This window comes from Podarcis erhardii (assembly GCF_964252035.2).
Source record: "Podarcis erhardii genome assembly, chromosome: 7".
Taxonomy (NCBI): domain Eukaryota; kingdom Metazoa; phylum Chordata; class Lepidosauria; order Squamata; family Lacertidae; genus Podarcis; species Podarcis erhardii.
The window spans coordinates 76,169,729-76,186,445 of NC_138511.1; the positions used below are offsets into that span (position 1 = coordinate 76,169,729).

General features: G+C 39.0%; 1 protein-coding gene and 1 long non-coding RNA gene across 2 annotated transcripts; both read right to left on the reverse strand.

The window, feature by feature from the left end:
* Positions 1–245: 245 nt before the first annotated feature.
* Positions 246–11,772, reverse strand: LOC309347162 (uncharacterized protein; the record flags this gene model as incomplete). The annotated part of the gene is made up of 12 exons (XM_081871502.1): positions 246–614; positions 1,688–2,090; positions 3,032–3,058; positions 3,565–3,585; positions 3,979–4,005; positions 5,080–5,106; positions 7,234–7,260; positions 7,961–7,981; positions 9,136–9,153; positions 10,180–10,206; positions 11,514–11,534; positions 11,644–11,772. 11 exons carry the CDS (start codon positions 11,770–11,772, stop codon positions 2,031–2,033), a joined length of 405 nt encoding a protein of 134 aa, XP_081727628.1. The 3' UTR covers positions 246–614; positions 1,688–2,030.
* A 76-nt stretch (positions 11,773–11,848) lies between these two features.
* Positions 11,849–13,443, reverse strand: LOC309346184. The gene is made up of 3 exons (XR_014158430.1): positions 13,425–13,443; positions 12,893–12,919; positions 11,849–11,916 (listed from the first exon to the last, which is right to left on the reverse strand). It is a non-coding gene; the product is annotated as an uncharacterized lncRNA (long non-coding RNA).
* Positions 13,444–16,717: the final 3,274 nt, after the last annotated feature.

The window sequence follows — 16,717 nt, forward strand, 5'->3', positions numbered from 1 at the left end:
AGTTTGGATTTGATATCCCGCTTTATCACTACCCTAAGGAGTCTCAAAGCGGCTCACAATCTCCTTTCCCTTCCTCCCCCACAACAAACACTCTGTGAGGTGAGTGGGGCTGAGAGACTTCAGAGAAGTGTGACTGGCCCAAGGTCACCCAGCAGCTGCTTGTGGAGGAGCGGAGACGCGAACCCGGTTCCCCAGATTACAAGTCCATCGCTCTTAACCACACTGGCTCTCTCCCCACACAGGGAAGGGAGTGGCCTACTAAGATCCCAAGAGACACCTGAAACTCTGCGGGAAACTGTGAGTAACCTTGTTGCTTAAGTACCAAACTCTTCAAGATAGTATTTCTGGAAATGTGGACCAAATCTAATATATACCATGATCTAACACTACTATGAAGAAAAGAGATAATTCAGCTGCAAAGGGTTCCTTCTATAGTAGGCTGCTTAGAACAGAAGAATCGATTATTTGTCATATTCTTTTTTGGCTAGGATCATATTCTGAGGCAGAAAAGAACTTCCACCTTGCCTCCCTACTACCTTCCCACTACGGACTATATAAAAAATACAGAAAAGTTCCAGAATACTCACGCTCAGTAAGTTGTTCAAATCAAGACCCTAAATTGAAAAACAAATTGAACTTATTATGCTTTCAGGTGCCCTACATTACGGATGACTGCCTATGAAAATAGATAACTATCACCAGACAGTCTTCAATTAAAATGTGTTCTCTTAGAGGGGATGCCTGGTCCAAGTCCAGTTCAACAATATGGAATCAAGTCCAGGTTCATATTACATGCTGCTTGTTTGTTTCATATGCTTCCTTTCCTTCACGGATTCTTCCTTTTATTACAGCTGTTAGCAATACTAAGGGACCTTTTCCAGGAAGGATATGTGAGATATGAACATTTTAATACAACTCAAATTACATGGGCTTCAAGAGACAGAGCACTAGGAGAATTCAGATACTCCAATTATTCATGTGGCATTCACACCCCAATGTTCCCAAAAGCTTTACACCAACAGGAAACCCAAGACTTGTCATATGAAGTGACAATATACAGTACAGTAGATCTGCAATTGACATGGGCGTCATGTTTCGGGGGTTTACGTACAAAGGCAAAACCATGCAAAGTGAGGAAGGCCCCATGGAACCATTCGCTCAAGGCCTGCTACTACCTTGCCAGACTCTGGGAAGGTTGTGCGAGGTCTCTGGAAGGCTGTGGGAGGCTCCTGAGAGATATGAAGGGATGTCAATCCAAGTCCAGTTACATATTACACTATCTTGGAGACACCTACAATAAGACATCCCAGCTTTTATTTCCTTCATGTCAGCAATGAATGTAGGGAAGCAGCAAATGATAATCAAATGCTCTTCACAAATGCCTACCTTTAAAAAAGGGCAATCATATTAACTCTGTCTGTTCTTCCCTGGCTTGGATCATATTTTGAAAAAGAGAAGAACTAAATGGAAATAACAAGTTGAACTTCCTATGTTTTTGTGCTAAATTTTATAATTCTCTCCTTGGGTATCAAAAGTTGGCTGCCTGTAACAAATGGCAAACATTATAGCCCAATGAGTTCTTCCCTTGCTGGGATCATCCTCTGACCACCTCCTTCCTTCCCTTCCTGCTTTCCATTTTCACACTACATACAATATAATAATCATTCAAAGGTTTCACAATACTCACGCTCAATAGACCTTGCAAACCCTACAGTGAAAAACAAATAAAACTTGTTAGGCTTTCATGTTGTTTGCGCCCCTTATAATCTGCAACACTTGACAGAGCACAGTTGTTTATTCTGAAGAACCATCAGTACACAGTCCACTATGTAAAAGTGTCCTTTGAGAGAATATGTGGCCAAAGTCCAGTTTAAGGATACAGGGCACAGCAGATTATATCTAAAATATAATCGTTCAAAATTCCTGCCTTTGGAAAGGCAATGCATTTTAGCTGTGTGAATTCTTCCCTGGCTGAGGTTATATTGTGACAGAGAGTAACTTTTCCTTTCTTCCTCATCTCCACTTTCCCACTAAAAAGAAAACAAAAAAATCTCAATACTCACTGCCAAGGCTCCATTCGCATCAGCACGCTAAATTGAAAAGCAGATTGAACTGATTAGCAAATGGTATGGGAGATCCAGTCACAGATATGACACGTAACACATAGTTGGGTCAATACATATCAAGTACTAACAAGAATTCTTTCAAAGCGTTAATTCTATCAGGCAACAGCAAGCTATAACTCAGCATTGGAACACATTTTTAAAAGAAAAGCCTGACTAGCTTTTCAGATATCTTTTAAATAAAAAACTTTTTAAAGAAATTCCTGAAGTAAGTGCTATTATAGTTTGAGGTCTTGTTTATTCTGTTATATTTTACTCCAAGAAGGCCCATTTATCCTAAATAGAACCCCATAAGGTGGAGATGTATGTAATGTGATCCCATTGAGATCCCAAGATGAAAGTTTGCAAGCAGCTCTTAGAAATATTAAATAAATACATTTTTGGAAATTTATATATATATATTATAATAATTTTTTATTACTTTTTAAAATTGAAACTCTAAAGTAAGTACATCATATAACATATAATATTAAAAACCATGGCGTTCTGAAGAGATTGGTGTTTTTAGTTTTGATATATCTGAATTCTGGGTTGAGCTTTTAAGGTGTTTGTGTAGTCTGGCAAGGCCAAAAAATAATAGTGGAGTTGGAGCATACAAGGGAAATCTGAAAATATTTTCATGATATTGCTTGGAAGTTCAGCTATTCTGGTGCCAGCCAACTCCTGCTTGCAGAGGTTTCCTAAAAAGCCTCTCTTAAAAGCCCAGATTCTTCTTTTCAAGATAAAACTATTTTCTGAACAAAAGAGAAATCAGCTGCCCAAAACAAAGATATATAGACGGAGCCTAGGCTGCAGGGATTTAGAAAGGCAATTTTAGACCCTGGATGGGCCTAGAATTGCATTTTGCAGGGGGAGGTTCAAACAAAACAGACCATATAGGTAGTACACAAAGACTTCAAAATACTCACTTCCAGTGTCGAATGCACCTCAGGATCCTAAATTGAAAAGCAAATGGAATTACTTGGGCTTTTATGTACTCTTAACACTATGTCAGATGCCCACCTATACAGAGGGAAATCATCTACTTCGAAGGGTTGTCAGCTATTTAAAAGTGCTCTCTATATGAAGGGTGATTAATCAAAGTCCAGATACATATGAAACACTGCTTGGGGAGATCTACAATGAGACACCCCAGCTTTCATTTCCTTAATGGTAGCAATGAATGTAGGGGGGCAGCAAATGCTTTGACAAATGCCTAGCTTTAAGAAAGGGCAATCATATTAGCTCTGTTTGTTCTTCCCTGACTCGGATTCTATTTTTTGGGGGGGGGCTACTCTTTTCTTCCCCGCCTTCATCCCACTTTCCCATTATGGACTACGTAGACAAAACAATGGTTCACAATTCAAACATTCACTTTCTCAACAGCACCCTAAATGAAAATAAATGGAAAGTTCTCACTACAAACCATAGAACAACCATAGAAATGTTTCACAATACTCACTTTCAACAATTGATCTACAACCTACAGAGAAAAGCAAATTGAACATATTAGGCTTTCATGTTCTTTGCACGACATATATTTTGCAATACTTGACACAGGACAATTGTTTATTCTGAAGAACCATCAGCACACAGTCCACTGTGTAAAAGTGTCCTCTGTTTGAGAGAATGTTTAGCCAAAAGTCCAGGATTTTAGCTCATTTCCTTCCCTGAATCATTCCATACATTCTGGAAAAGAGGGGTGGCAAATAATATTAGTTGCCAGCCAAATGGCAAATATTATCGTCTAATGAGTTCTTCCATGGTTTGGGGCATCCACTGAGTCACAGAAGAGTTCCTCCTTCCTTCTCTCTATTCCTCCCATTTTAATGCAACAAACCGTATCGTAAACACACTAAGCTTTCGCAATACTCACTTGCAGTTTTTCTGGCAGACGAAGGCTCTAAATAGAAAAGCAAATTGAATTTATTAGATATTAGTGTCTGGCCAAAGTTCAGTATACAGAAATGTAAAAAATGAGACGTGCAGGGGGCAGCAGATTATATCTGAATGCCTAAAAGAATTCATTGCTTTAGGAAAGGGCAAGCATTTTAGCTCTGTGAATTCTTCCCAGCATGAGGTTATATATTGTAACAGAGAATAACTTTTCCTCTCCCCACCCCGAACTCCCTTCCACTTTCCCACTACAAATCATATAGGAAACCCGCTCAAGAATCACAATACATTCATGGATGCATTCACATCAAGACCCTAAACTCAAAAGCAAATCGAACTGATTAGCAAATGGTGGGAGATCCAGTCCCAGGTTTGCCACCTAACACATAGTTTCATCCTCAAGCAAGAATTTTACCGTTTCATGTGGCAAAGAACAAAATATAAAGGCAAACAAACGAAAACTGATTCAGTCTCATGTGTTGCACAGCTGCCTTCATTTTAGCCAATCTCCTTTCGTGAATAATTCCGTATCTTCCCAAAAGGAGGGTCCCTCTCTAACAGTCAGGCTGATATATTTGGTGTGGAATTCAGTCTCCTATTCATTAAGGTTAGAAGAGTAGACTGTCCAACTTGAAAAGACAAAGTAATAGTGGAGATGGGGCATACATGGGAAATGTGGAAATAATTTTATGAACTTGCTTGAAAGTTCTGCTATACTAGTTGCCAGCCTGCTCCTGCTTGCAAACATTTCCTAAAAGCCTTTATATTAAAAAAACAAAAACCCAAGATTCTTATTTCCAGTAGAACAATTTTCTGAATAGAAGATGATGCAAGGAGATCCACTGCCTAAGACAAAGATATAGAGACTGAGCCCAGGCTGTGAGAGTGTAGAACTAAGGCAATTTTAGACCCTGGATGGGTTTGGCAAATAATATTAGTTGCCAGCCAAATGGCAAACATTATCACCTAATGAGTTCTTCCATGCCTTGGATCATCAGAAGAGTTCCTTTCTTCCCTTTCTTTCTCCCATTTTATTACTACAAACCATATAGCAATCACACAAAGGTTTCACAATACTCACTTGCAACGTCTTTTGCAAATCAAGGTTCTAAATAGAAAAGGAAATTGAATTTATTAGACATTCATGTCTGGCCAAGGTCCAGGATTTAAGGAAACAGAAGTGTAAAAAAGGAGACCTGCAAGGGGCAGCAGATTATATCTGAATGTTTAAAATTTAATTCCTGGCTTTGGAGATGGCAAGCATTTTAGCTCTGTGAATTTTCCCCTGGCTGAAATTATATATTGTGACAGAGAATAACTTTTCCTTTCCTCCTTTCCCCCATCTCCTTTCCACTTTCCTGCTATAAATCATATAGGAAACCCACTCAAGAATCACAATACATTCATGGCTGCATTCACATCAAGACCCTAAACTGAAAAGCAAATCGAACTGATTAGCAAATGGTATGGTGGGAGATCCAGTCCCAGGTTTGCCACCTAACACAGAGTTTCATCCTCAAGCAGGAATTCTACCATTTCTTGTGGCAGAGATCAGAATATAAAGGCAAACCAATGGAAGCTGATTCAGTCTCACGTGTTGTGCAGTTGCCTTCATTTTTGCCAATTTCCTTTCTTGAATTCTTCCATACCTTCTCGAAAGGAGGCTCCCTCTCTAACAGCCAGGCTGATATATTTGGTATGGAGTTCACTCTCCTACTCATTAAAGTTAGAAGAGCAGATAAAGGAGAGCAGACTGTCCAACTTGCAAATTCAAAGTAACAGTGGAAATATTTGTATGACCTTTCTTGGAAATTCCGCCTTCCTTCCCTCCTTTCCTCTCATAATACTACTACAGACCATATAGTAATCACACAAAGGTTTCACAATACTCATGTTCAACGTTTCTCCCAAACCAATTTTCTAAATAAAAAAGCAAATTGAATTTATTAGACAAGTTAATTGGACAGCTTATAATTTGTGCTATTTTACAGAGGACATTTGGCTTTTCTGAGGAGCCATGAGTACACAGAACTCTATGTAAAGGTATCCTGGCCAAAGTCCTGTTTAAGGATACAGAAATTGGAGAAGGGAGGCTTGCAGGGGCCTCCTGTTTTGTTTCTCTTTCTAGTTCTTGCCCATATTGAGGATCATATCATAGCATGAAAGGATGCTATATGAATATTTGATATTTCAAAGCCTACAGTGGAAAATGGCATGGTGGGAGATATAGACACTGAAATGGCACATAGCACATAGTTTCATTCTCAGGCAGGGATTCCCTCTTTTCCTGAAGGAAAGATCAGAATAAATAAGCAAACGGATCTAAAGACAGTCTCACATGTCTTCATTTTAGCCAATCTCCTTTCCTGGGTAATTCCATACCCTCCTGAAAGGAAGGTCCCTCTCAAGTAACCAGGCTGATAGATTTGGTGTGGACTTCACTCTCCTTTTCCATTAAGGTTAGAAAAGCAGATGAAGGAGAGTTGAGTGTCCAACGGGCAAAGACAAAGTATTAGTGGAGATGGGGCATAACATGGAAAATTTGAAAGTGCTTTCATGAAACTGCCTGGAGGTTCAGCTATACTAGTTACCAGCTAGGTCCTGCTTACAGACCTTTCCTTTAAAAAACACCTTTATTAAAAACCCACAATGCTTATTTCCAGTACAACAATTTTCTGAAGAGAAGAGGATGCCTTTGCCCTAGGCGATCAGCTGCCCCCAAAAGGATATGAAATTAGAGCCCAGGATGTGGGGGTTCAATAAAACAATTTAAATTCCTGGGTGGACCTAAAATTTAATTTATTAGCTAGTCCTTACTCAACAGCTAAATCATTCATCACTGAAGTGCCTGAAATAGGAGACTTCAGCATTCAAAAGGCAGAATTTTACCATATTTTCATAAACTGCGTAATAAGATCCAAAGAGATACCAGAACCTCTAACAAAAATGTGATCAAGCTTGTTGCTTTTGCACCAAACTTTTCAATATATTCTTTCTGGAAATATAGACTGAATCTAACACACACAAGGATCGAACAGTACTATGAAGAGAAGAGAGAACTCAACCAAACAAAGGTTCCTTCTGTAGCAAACTGATTAGAACTGGAGAACAGATTGTCATATACTTGCCAGGCTGGGATCATACTTTGAGGCAGAAAAGTACTCGCTCCCTCCCTCCCTCCCAGTTTCCCACTCCAGAGCATACAATAAATAAACAAAAGTTCCACAATACTCACATCCACTAAACCAGACACACCAAGACTCTAAATTGAACAACAAAATGAACTGATTAGCAAATGGCATCGTGGGAGAACAGATTGTTCGTCATTTTCTTCGCTGGCAGTGATATCATATTTTGAGGCAGAAAAGCCCTCCCTCCCAGTTTCCCACTCCAGATCATACAATAAGTACAAAAAGTGCCATAATACTCATGTCCACTACATCAGACAAACCAAGATTCTAAATTGAACAACAAATTGAAATGATTAGCAAACTGCATGATGGGAGCTCCAGCCACAAGTATATCACGTAACACAGTTTTATCTTCAGGCAGGGATTCTCCCACTTCATGGGGGAAAATGAGAATTTACAGGCAAACTAGGGTTAGAAGAGCGGATAAAGAAGAGCAGACCGTCCAACGTGCAAAGACAAAGTAATAGTGGAAAATGTGTAAAACAACAACAACAAAAAGTAACTTATGTAAAATTTGAAAATATTTTCATGGAATTGCTTGGACATTCTGCTAGACTGGTTGCCAGCCAGTAGGATAAGATAAGTTATTGATGAGGCTAAAATTCCTTGGTTTGGAATTCAAACTTCCTTGAGTAATAATGACTGGCTTTCACAAATGGAAAACATTATAGCGTAGTGAATTTCCCCCCCAGTGGGATCATCCTATGAGCAACAGAAGACCTTCTCCCTCCCACTACAAATCTTAGGGTATGAAGATTTCTCAATACTCACGCTAGTTGCTCCACCCAGAAGCTAAATTGAAAAGGAAATTCAACTTGTTAGTCTGCCATGTTCTCTTAACTGCTTAACATGTGGAAATGTCATGTAACACATATTTAGGTCCTAAGGCAAGGATTCCCCTATTCATCAAGGAAACATCAGAAGAGAAAGCAGAAGCGATCTGAACTGATTCAGTCTCATGTGCATCACAACTGCCTCCATATTAGTCATTTTTCTTTACAGAGCAATTCCATAACAAAGGAGAGGAATCCAACCAAATTGCAAAGAGAAGGAAATAGTGGAGGTGGGGCATAATGCGGAAAATCTGAAAACTCTTTTTAGAAAAATCATTGGGTAAACTATTTGCCAGCCAGATCCTGCTCCCATATGTTTCCTAAGAAACCTTCTGGATTTCAAATTATTGTAAATAATCTGTAATGTAACGCACTTTTTGTATGTTACTTTAACTAATAAACGCATATTTTTACCCTGCCCCATGCATTTTTGTACACACTGCTTGCCTGGAGAGCACCACTGCAACATTCAGTGAATGTTGAATTCAGAAGCGCTGATATGTTCCAGTTAGTACAGCATTTTGTTTCAGAAAGTGAGAAGTAGGCAAGTGGGGTTTAAAATGATAGCTGAATCTAATTTCTCCCTCATCTCTACATCAGACTGGATTTTTTCTTCCCCTTGGCTTTCTTCATCATTTCCTGAAGTTCCCCTCCCCAATATTTGGGGCTAATAGATTCAGTGAAATGTCTATCATCATTTGCCAAAAGGCTTAGGACAGAAGGTAAAGGAGAGGATATCAGACAGACCAACCCACAGGGACAAAAATACAGCAGAGGGACATAACATCAAAAAGGTCTCTTTTAGGAAATAACTAGATGTTTTCCAGCCTACATCAAAGATATATTTTTTTTAATTGTGATTTCAGTTGCAGTATAAAAATTTCCCAAAGAGAAGGACAGGACCCCCCGCCCCACAAAAAACACCTCCCCAAAGAACAGTATAATGAAGGAGCCCAGAATAAATTCTACCCATGCCTGGGCTATTTGATTTAGTTTCAGATTCCCAGAAGACATGAACCAGAATCAATCAGGATACGACCACATGACTAAATGTTAAAAAATAAATAATTCTTTTTTTAAATTGAAAAGTCACAATAAATACTGGATACTTACTGGAGATCTCTTCTTCCTCTGTTGTTGTTTTACAAAGGGAAACAATAGTGTTTTTTTAGTTTTTTGCTTTTTTGCTTTTCATATATTTTATCATCAAATATATTAAAAGAAAATACAGAAAAGATCAAATTGTTATTTATTTCTGTTATTTATTTATTTATGTTATTACCCCATTTCTGAGTATATTACAGGAGAAACACATTATACTTGTTTCTGTTCACATCTCTGTATTAGAAGTGACTCTCAACATACATGAGGGTTATGTTCCAGGGACAACGCATAAAGCCAAAATTTTGTATAATCAAAATACATTCTCCCTGCACCTCCAAACACTCTCCTAAGGTAGGGTTAACAAAGTTTCTCCCCTCAAACGTCCGCCCCCTTATTTATTTATGTTTAGCCAAGTGAGTAAAGCTGAACGTGCATAAGTTACGTTGTGAGTTACCAGTATGAGAAAGAAACTTGTGTTGCTATTGATGTGCACTTTGACCCCCGTGTACATTAACATGCAACTGAAGTCCTCAATTCCCACTAGAAATCCAGATTTCTCCCTCTCCTGGCTGTTCTGCAAGCTGCAGTTTCTGGAGGCAGCACTACCTGCTCACATTATGCTGAAAACTGTCTCATTGCTATCCGTAATATATGCATGGTTATCAATCTATCAAAAATATGTATCAAATAGCATATTTTTTTACTTTTACCAATAGGCAGCATTTCCTCATATTTCCATATGCTACATATTAAGATCCAAAGAGACACCTGAAACTCTGAGGGAAACTGAGTAACTCTGTTGCTTTAGTACCAAACTCGTCAAGATCTAATACACACCATGAATCCAACACTACTACAGAAAGAAGAGATAATTTAGCTGCAAAGGCTTCCTTCTATAGTAGGCTGCTTAGAACAGAAGAATCGATTGCTTGTCATATTCTTCTCTGGCTGGGATCTCATATTCTGAGCGAGAGAAGAACTTCCTCCTTGCCTCCCTCCCACCTTCCCAATATAGACTATACAATAAATACACAAAAGTTCCACAATACTCACGCCTAGTACTTTGGACAAATCAAGACCCTAAATTGAAAAACAAATTGAACTTATTAGGCTTTCAGGTACCCTACATTACAGATGAGTCTTTGAAAGTAGATAACTGAAAACAGTCAGTCTTCAATAAAAATGTGTTCTCTTTTGAGGGGATGCCTGGTCCAAGTCCAGATCTTTCCCAAAAATCCTTGTGTATTTTCCCTTCCAGGACAATAGTATTTTGACACAAATTAAAAGAGGATGCCATGGAAATCAGTTTCCCAAAGCAAAAGGAAAGGAACAGAATCCAATCTGTGGTCACACAGTAAGACAATTTGAGACCCTGGACTGACTGGCCTTATGGGGGCACTGGGTCAGGAAGACATCTGAATCTCAGGAGGAAACTCACTTTGATCTTCAGAAAAGGCCTGGCTCTGGTTTGCATCACTAACTGTGTTATTGGTGGTGAGTGTGAAAGGAAGGGCCTTTTGGGTGGTTATGCCCACATTTCAGGAAGAGATAAGTTACTATGTCTTCCACGTTTCTCATTGCTGCTGTAGTTTTGGGGTTTTGTTTCATATGTTTCCTTTGCTTCACAGATTCTTGCTTTTAATATGGCTGTTAGCAATACTAAGGGACCTTTTCCAGGAAGGATATGTGAGATATGAACATTTTAATACAACTCAAATTACGTGGGCTTCAAGAGACAGAGCACTAGGAGAATTCAGATACTCCAATTATTCATGTGGCATTCACACCCCAATGTTCCCAAAAGCTTTACACCAACTGGAAACCCAAGACTTGTCATATGAAGTGACAATATACAGTACAGTAGATCTGCATGCCCCATGGGCGTCATGTTTCGGGGGTTTACGTACAAAGGCAAAACCATGCAAAGTGAGGAGAAATATGAAGGGATGTCAATCCAAGTCCAGTTACATATTACACTATCTTAGAGACACCTACAATAAGACATCCCAGCTTTTATTTACTTCATGTCAGCAATGAATGTAGGGAAGCAGCAAATGATAATCAAATGCTCTTCACAAATGCCTACCTTTTAAAAAGGGCAATCATATTAACTCTCTCTGTTCTTCCCTGGCTTGGATCATATTTTGAAAAAGAGAAGAACTAAATGGAAATAACAAGTTGAACTTCCTATGTTTTTGTGCTAAATTTTATAATTCTCTGCTTGGGTATCAAAAGTTGGCTGCCTGTAACAAATGGCAAACATTATAGCCCAATGAGTTCTTCCCTTGCTGGGATCATCCTCTGACCACCTCCTTCCTTCCCTTCCTGCTTTCCATTTTCACACTACATACAATATAATAATCATTCAAAGGTTTCACAATACTCACGCTCAATAGACCTTGCAAACCCTACAGTGAAAAACAAATAAAACTTGTTAGGCTTTCATGTTGTTTGCGCCCCTTATAATCTGCAACACTTGACAGAGCACAGTTGTTTATTCTGAAGAACCATCAGTACACAGTCCACTATGTAAAAGTGTCCTTTGAGAGAATATGTGGCCAAAGTCCAGTTTAAGGATACAGGGCACAGCAGATTATATCTAAAATATAATCGTTCAAAATTCCTGCCTTTGGAAAGGCAAGGCATTTTAGCTCTGTGAATTCTTCCCTGGCTGAGGTTATATTGTGGCAGAGAGTAACTTTTCCTTTCTTCCTCATGTCCACTTTCCCACTAAAAAGAAAACAAAAAAATCTCAATACTCACTGCCAAGGCTCCATTCGCATCAGCACGCTAAATTGAAAAGCAGATTGAACTGATTAGCAAATGGTATGGGAGATCCGGTCACAGATATGACACGTAACACATAGTTGGGTCAATACATATCAAGTACTAACAAGAATTCTTTCAAAGCGTTAATTCTATCAGGCAACAGCAAGCTATAACTCAGCATTGGAACACATTTTTAAAAGAAAAGCCTGACTAGCTTTTCAGATATCTTTTAAATAAAAAACTTTTTAAAGAAATTCCTGAAGTAAGTGCTATCTTTATTCTGTTATATTTTACTCCAAGAAGGCCCATTTATCCTAAATAGAACCCCATAAGGTGGAGATGTATGTACAATGTGTGTGTGTGTGTGTGTGTGTGTGTGTGTGTGTTATCCCATTGAGATCCCAAGAAGAAAGTTTGCAAGCAGCTCTTAGAAATATTAAATAAATACATTTTTGGACATTTATATATATATAATATAATAATTTTTAATTACTTTTTAAAATTTTAGAATTTGTAAATTAAATTGAAACTCTAAAGTAAGTACATCATATAACATATAATATTAAAAACCATGGCGTTCTGAAGAGATTGGTGTTTTTAGTTTTTATCTGAATTCTGGGTTGAGCTTTTCAGGTGTTTGTGTAGTCTGGCAAGGCCAAAAAATAATAGTGGAGTTGGAGCATACAAGGAAAATCTGAAAATATTTTCATGATATTGTTTGGAAGTTCAGCTATTCTGTTGAGAGCCAACTCCTGCTTGCAGAGCTTTCCTAAAAAGCCTCTCTTAAAAGCCCAGATTCTTCTTTTCAAGATAAAACTATTTTCTGAACAAAAGAGAAATCAGCTGCCCAAAACAAAGATATATAGATGGAGCCTAGGCTGCAGGGATTTATAAAGGCAATTTTAGAACCTGGATGGGCCTAGAATTGCATTTTGCAGGGGGAGGTTCAAACAAAACAGACCATATAGGTAATACACAAAGACTTCAAAATACTCACTTCCAGTGTCGAATGCACCTGAGGATCCTAAATTGAAAAGCAAATGGAATTACTTGGGCTTTTATGTACTCATAACACTATGTCAGGTAACACCTATACATAGGAAAATCATCTACTTTGAAGGGTTGTCAGCTATTTAAAAGTGCTCTCTATATGAAGGGAGATTAATCAAAGTCCAGATACATATGAAACACTGCTTGGGGAGATCTACAATGAGACGCCCCAGCTTTCATTTTCTTAATGGTAGCAATGAATGTAGGGGGGCAGCAAATGCTTTGACAAATGCCTAGCTTTAAGAAAGGGCAATCATATTAGCTCTGTTTGTTCTTCCCTGACTTGGATTCTATTTGGGGGGGGGGACCTACTCTTTTCTTCCCCGCCTTCCTCCCACTTTCCCATTATGGACTACGTAGACAAAACAATGGTTCACAATTCAAACATTCACTTTCTCAACAGCACCCTAAATGGAAATAAATGGAAAGTTCTCACTACAAACCATAGAATAACCATAGAAAGCTTTCACAATACTCACATTCACCATTTGATTCAAAACCTACAGTGAAAAGCAAATTGAACATATTAGGCTTTCATGTTCTTTGCACGACATATATTTTGCAATACTTGAGAGAGGACAATTGCTTATTCTGAAGAACCATCAGCACACAGTCCACTGTGTAAAAGTGTCCTCTGTTTGAGAGAATGTTTAGCCAAAAGTCCAGGAATTTAGCCCATTTCCTTCCTTGAATCATTCCATACCTTCTGGAAAAGAGGGGTGGCAACTAATATTAGTTGCCAGCCAAATGGCAAACATTATCGCCTAATGAGTTCTTCCATGATTTGGGTCATCCACTGAGTCACAGAAGAGTTCCTCCTTCCTTCTCTCTCTTCCTCCCATTTTACTGCAACAAACTGTATCGTAAACACAATAAGCTTTCGCAATACTCACTTGCAGTTTCTCTGGCAGAGCAAGGCTCTAAATAGAAAAGCAAATTCAATTTATTAGATATTAGTGAGCCAACAGTAGATATTAGTGAGCCAACATGAGCCAACAGTGTGACACGGCAGCTAAAAAAGCCAATGCAATTCTGGGCTGCATCAATAGGAGTATAGCATCTAGATCAAGGGAAGTAATAGTGCCACTGTATTCTGCTCTGGTCAGACCTCACCTGGAGTACTGTGTCCAGTTCTGGGCACCACAGTTCAAGAAGGACACTGACAAACTGGAACGTGTCCAGAGGAGGGCAACCAAAATGGTCAAAGGCCTGGAAACGATGCCTTATGAGGAACGGCTAAAGGAGCTGGGCATGTTTAGCCTGGAGAAGAGGAGGTTAAGGGGTGATATGATAGCCATGTTCAAATATATAAAAGGATGTCACATAGAGGAGGGAGAAAGGTTGTTTTCTGCTGCTCCAGAGAAGCGGACACTGAGCAATGGTTCCAAACTACAAGAAAAAAGATTCCACCTAAACATTAGGAAGAACTTCCTGACAGTGAGAGCTGTTTGACAGTGGAATTTGCTGCCAAGGAGTGTGGTGGAGTCTCCTTTTTTGGAGGTCTTTAAGCAGAGGCTTGACGACCATATGTCAGGAGTACTCTGATGGCGTTTCCTGCTTGGCAGGGGGTTGGACTCGATGGCCCTTGTGGTCTCTTCCAACTCTATGATTCTATGATTCTATGATTCTAGTGTCTGGCCAAAGTTCAGTATTTAAGAATACAGAAATGTAAAAAATGAAACCTGCAGGGGGCAGCAGATTATATCTGAATGCCTAAAAGAATTCATTGCTTTAGGAAAGGGCAGGCATTTTAGCTCTGTGAATTCTTCCCAGCATGAGGTTATATATTGTAACAGAGAATAACTATTCCTCTCCCCACCTCCCAACTCCCTTCCACTTTCCCACTACAAATCATATATTAAACCCACTCAAGAATCACAATACATTCATGGCTGCATTCACATCAAGATCCTAAACTGAAAAGCAAATCGAACTCATTAGCCAACGGAAACTGATTCAGTCTCATGTGTTGCACAGCTGCCTTCATTTTAGCCAATTTCCTTTTGTGAAATTTTCTTTATCTTCCCAAAAGGAGGGTCCCTCTCTAACAGTCAGGCTGATATATTTGGCGTGGAATTCAGTCTCCTATTCATTAAGGTTAGAAGAGCAGATAAAGAAGAGTAGACTGTCCAACTTGAAAAGACAAAGTCATAGTGGAGATGGGGCATACATGGAAAATGTGGAAATAATTTTATGAACTTGCTTCGAAGTTCTGCTATACTAGTTGCCAGCCTCCTCCTGCTTGCAGACATTTCCTAAAAGCCTTTATATTAAAAAAAACAAAAACCCAAGATTCTTATTTCCAGTAGAACAATTTTCTGAATAGAAGATGATGCAAGGAGATCCACTGCCTAAGACAAAGATATAGAGACTGAGCCCAGGCTGCGAGAGTGCAGAACTAAGGCAGTTTTAGACCCTGGATGGGTCTGGCAAACAATATTAGTTGCCAGCCAAATGGCAAGCCTTACAGCCTAACGAGTTCTTCCAAGAAGTGTGCATGCACACGAAAGCTCATACCTAGAACAACTTAGTTGGTCTTTAAGGTGCTACTGGAAGGAATTTTTTTTATTTTGTTTTGACTATGGCAGACCAACACGGCTACCTATCTGTAACAAGTTCTTGCATGCCTTGGATCATCCTCTGAGTCACAGAAGAGTTCCTCCTTCCTTCCCTTTCTTTCTCCCATTTTACTACTACAAACCATATAGCAATCACACAAAGGTTTCACAATACTCACTTGCAATGTCTTTTGCAAATCAAGGTTCTAAATAGAAAAGGAAATTGAATTTATTAGACATTCATGTCTGGCCAAGGTCCAGGATTTAATGAAACAGAAGTGTAAAAAAGAGACCTACAAGGGGCAGCAGATTATATCTAAATGCCTAAAAAAATTAATTCCTGGCTTTGGAAATGGCAAGCATTTTAGCTCTGTGAATTCTTCCCTAGATGAAGTTATATATTGTGACAGAGAATAACTTTTCCTTTCCTCCCCATCTCCTTTCCACTTTCCTGCTATAAATCATATAGGAAATCCACTCAAGAATCACAACACATTCATGGCTGCATTCACATCAAGACCCTAAACTGAAAAGCAAATCGAACTGATTAGCAAATGGTATGGTGGGAGATCCAGTCCCAGGTTTGCCACCTAACACAGAGTTTCATCCTCAAGCAGGAATTCTACCATTTCTTGTGGCAGAGATCAGAATATAAAGGCAAACCAACGGAAGCTGATTCAGTCTCACGTGTTGTGCAGTTGCCTTCATTTTTGCCAATTTCCTTTCTTGAATTCTTCCATACCTTCTCGAAAGGAGGCTCCCTCTCTAACAGCCAGGCTGATATATTTGGTATGGAGTTCACTCTCCTACTCATTAAAGTTAGAAGAGCAGATAAAGGAGAGCAGACTGTCCAACTTGCAAAGTCAAAGTAACAGTGGAAATATTTGTATGACCTTTCTTGGAAATTCCGCCTTCCTTCCCTCCCTTCCTCTCATATTACTACTAGGGACCATACAGTAATCACACAAAGGTTTCACAATACTCACGTTCACCGTTTCTCCAAGTTTCTAAATAAAAAAGCAAATTGAATTTATTAGACAAGTTAATTGGACAGCTTATAATTTGTGCTATTTTACAGAGGACATTTGGCTTTTCTGAGGAGCCACGAGTACACAGAACTCTATGTAAAGGTATCCTGGCCAAAGTCCTGTTTAAGGATACAGAAATTGGAGAAGGGAGGCTTGCAGGGGCCTCCTGTTTTGTTTCTCTTTCTA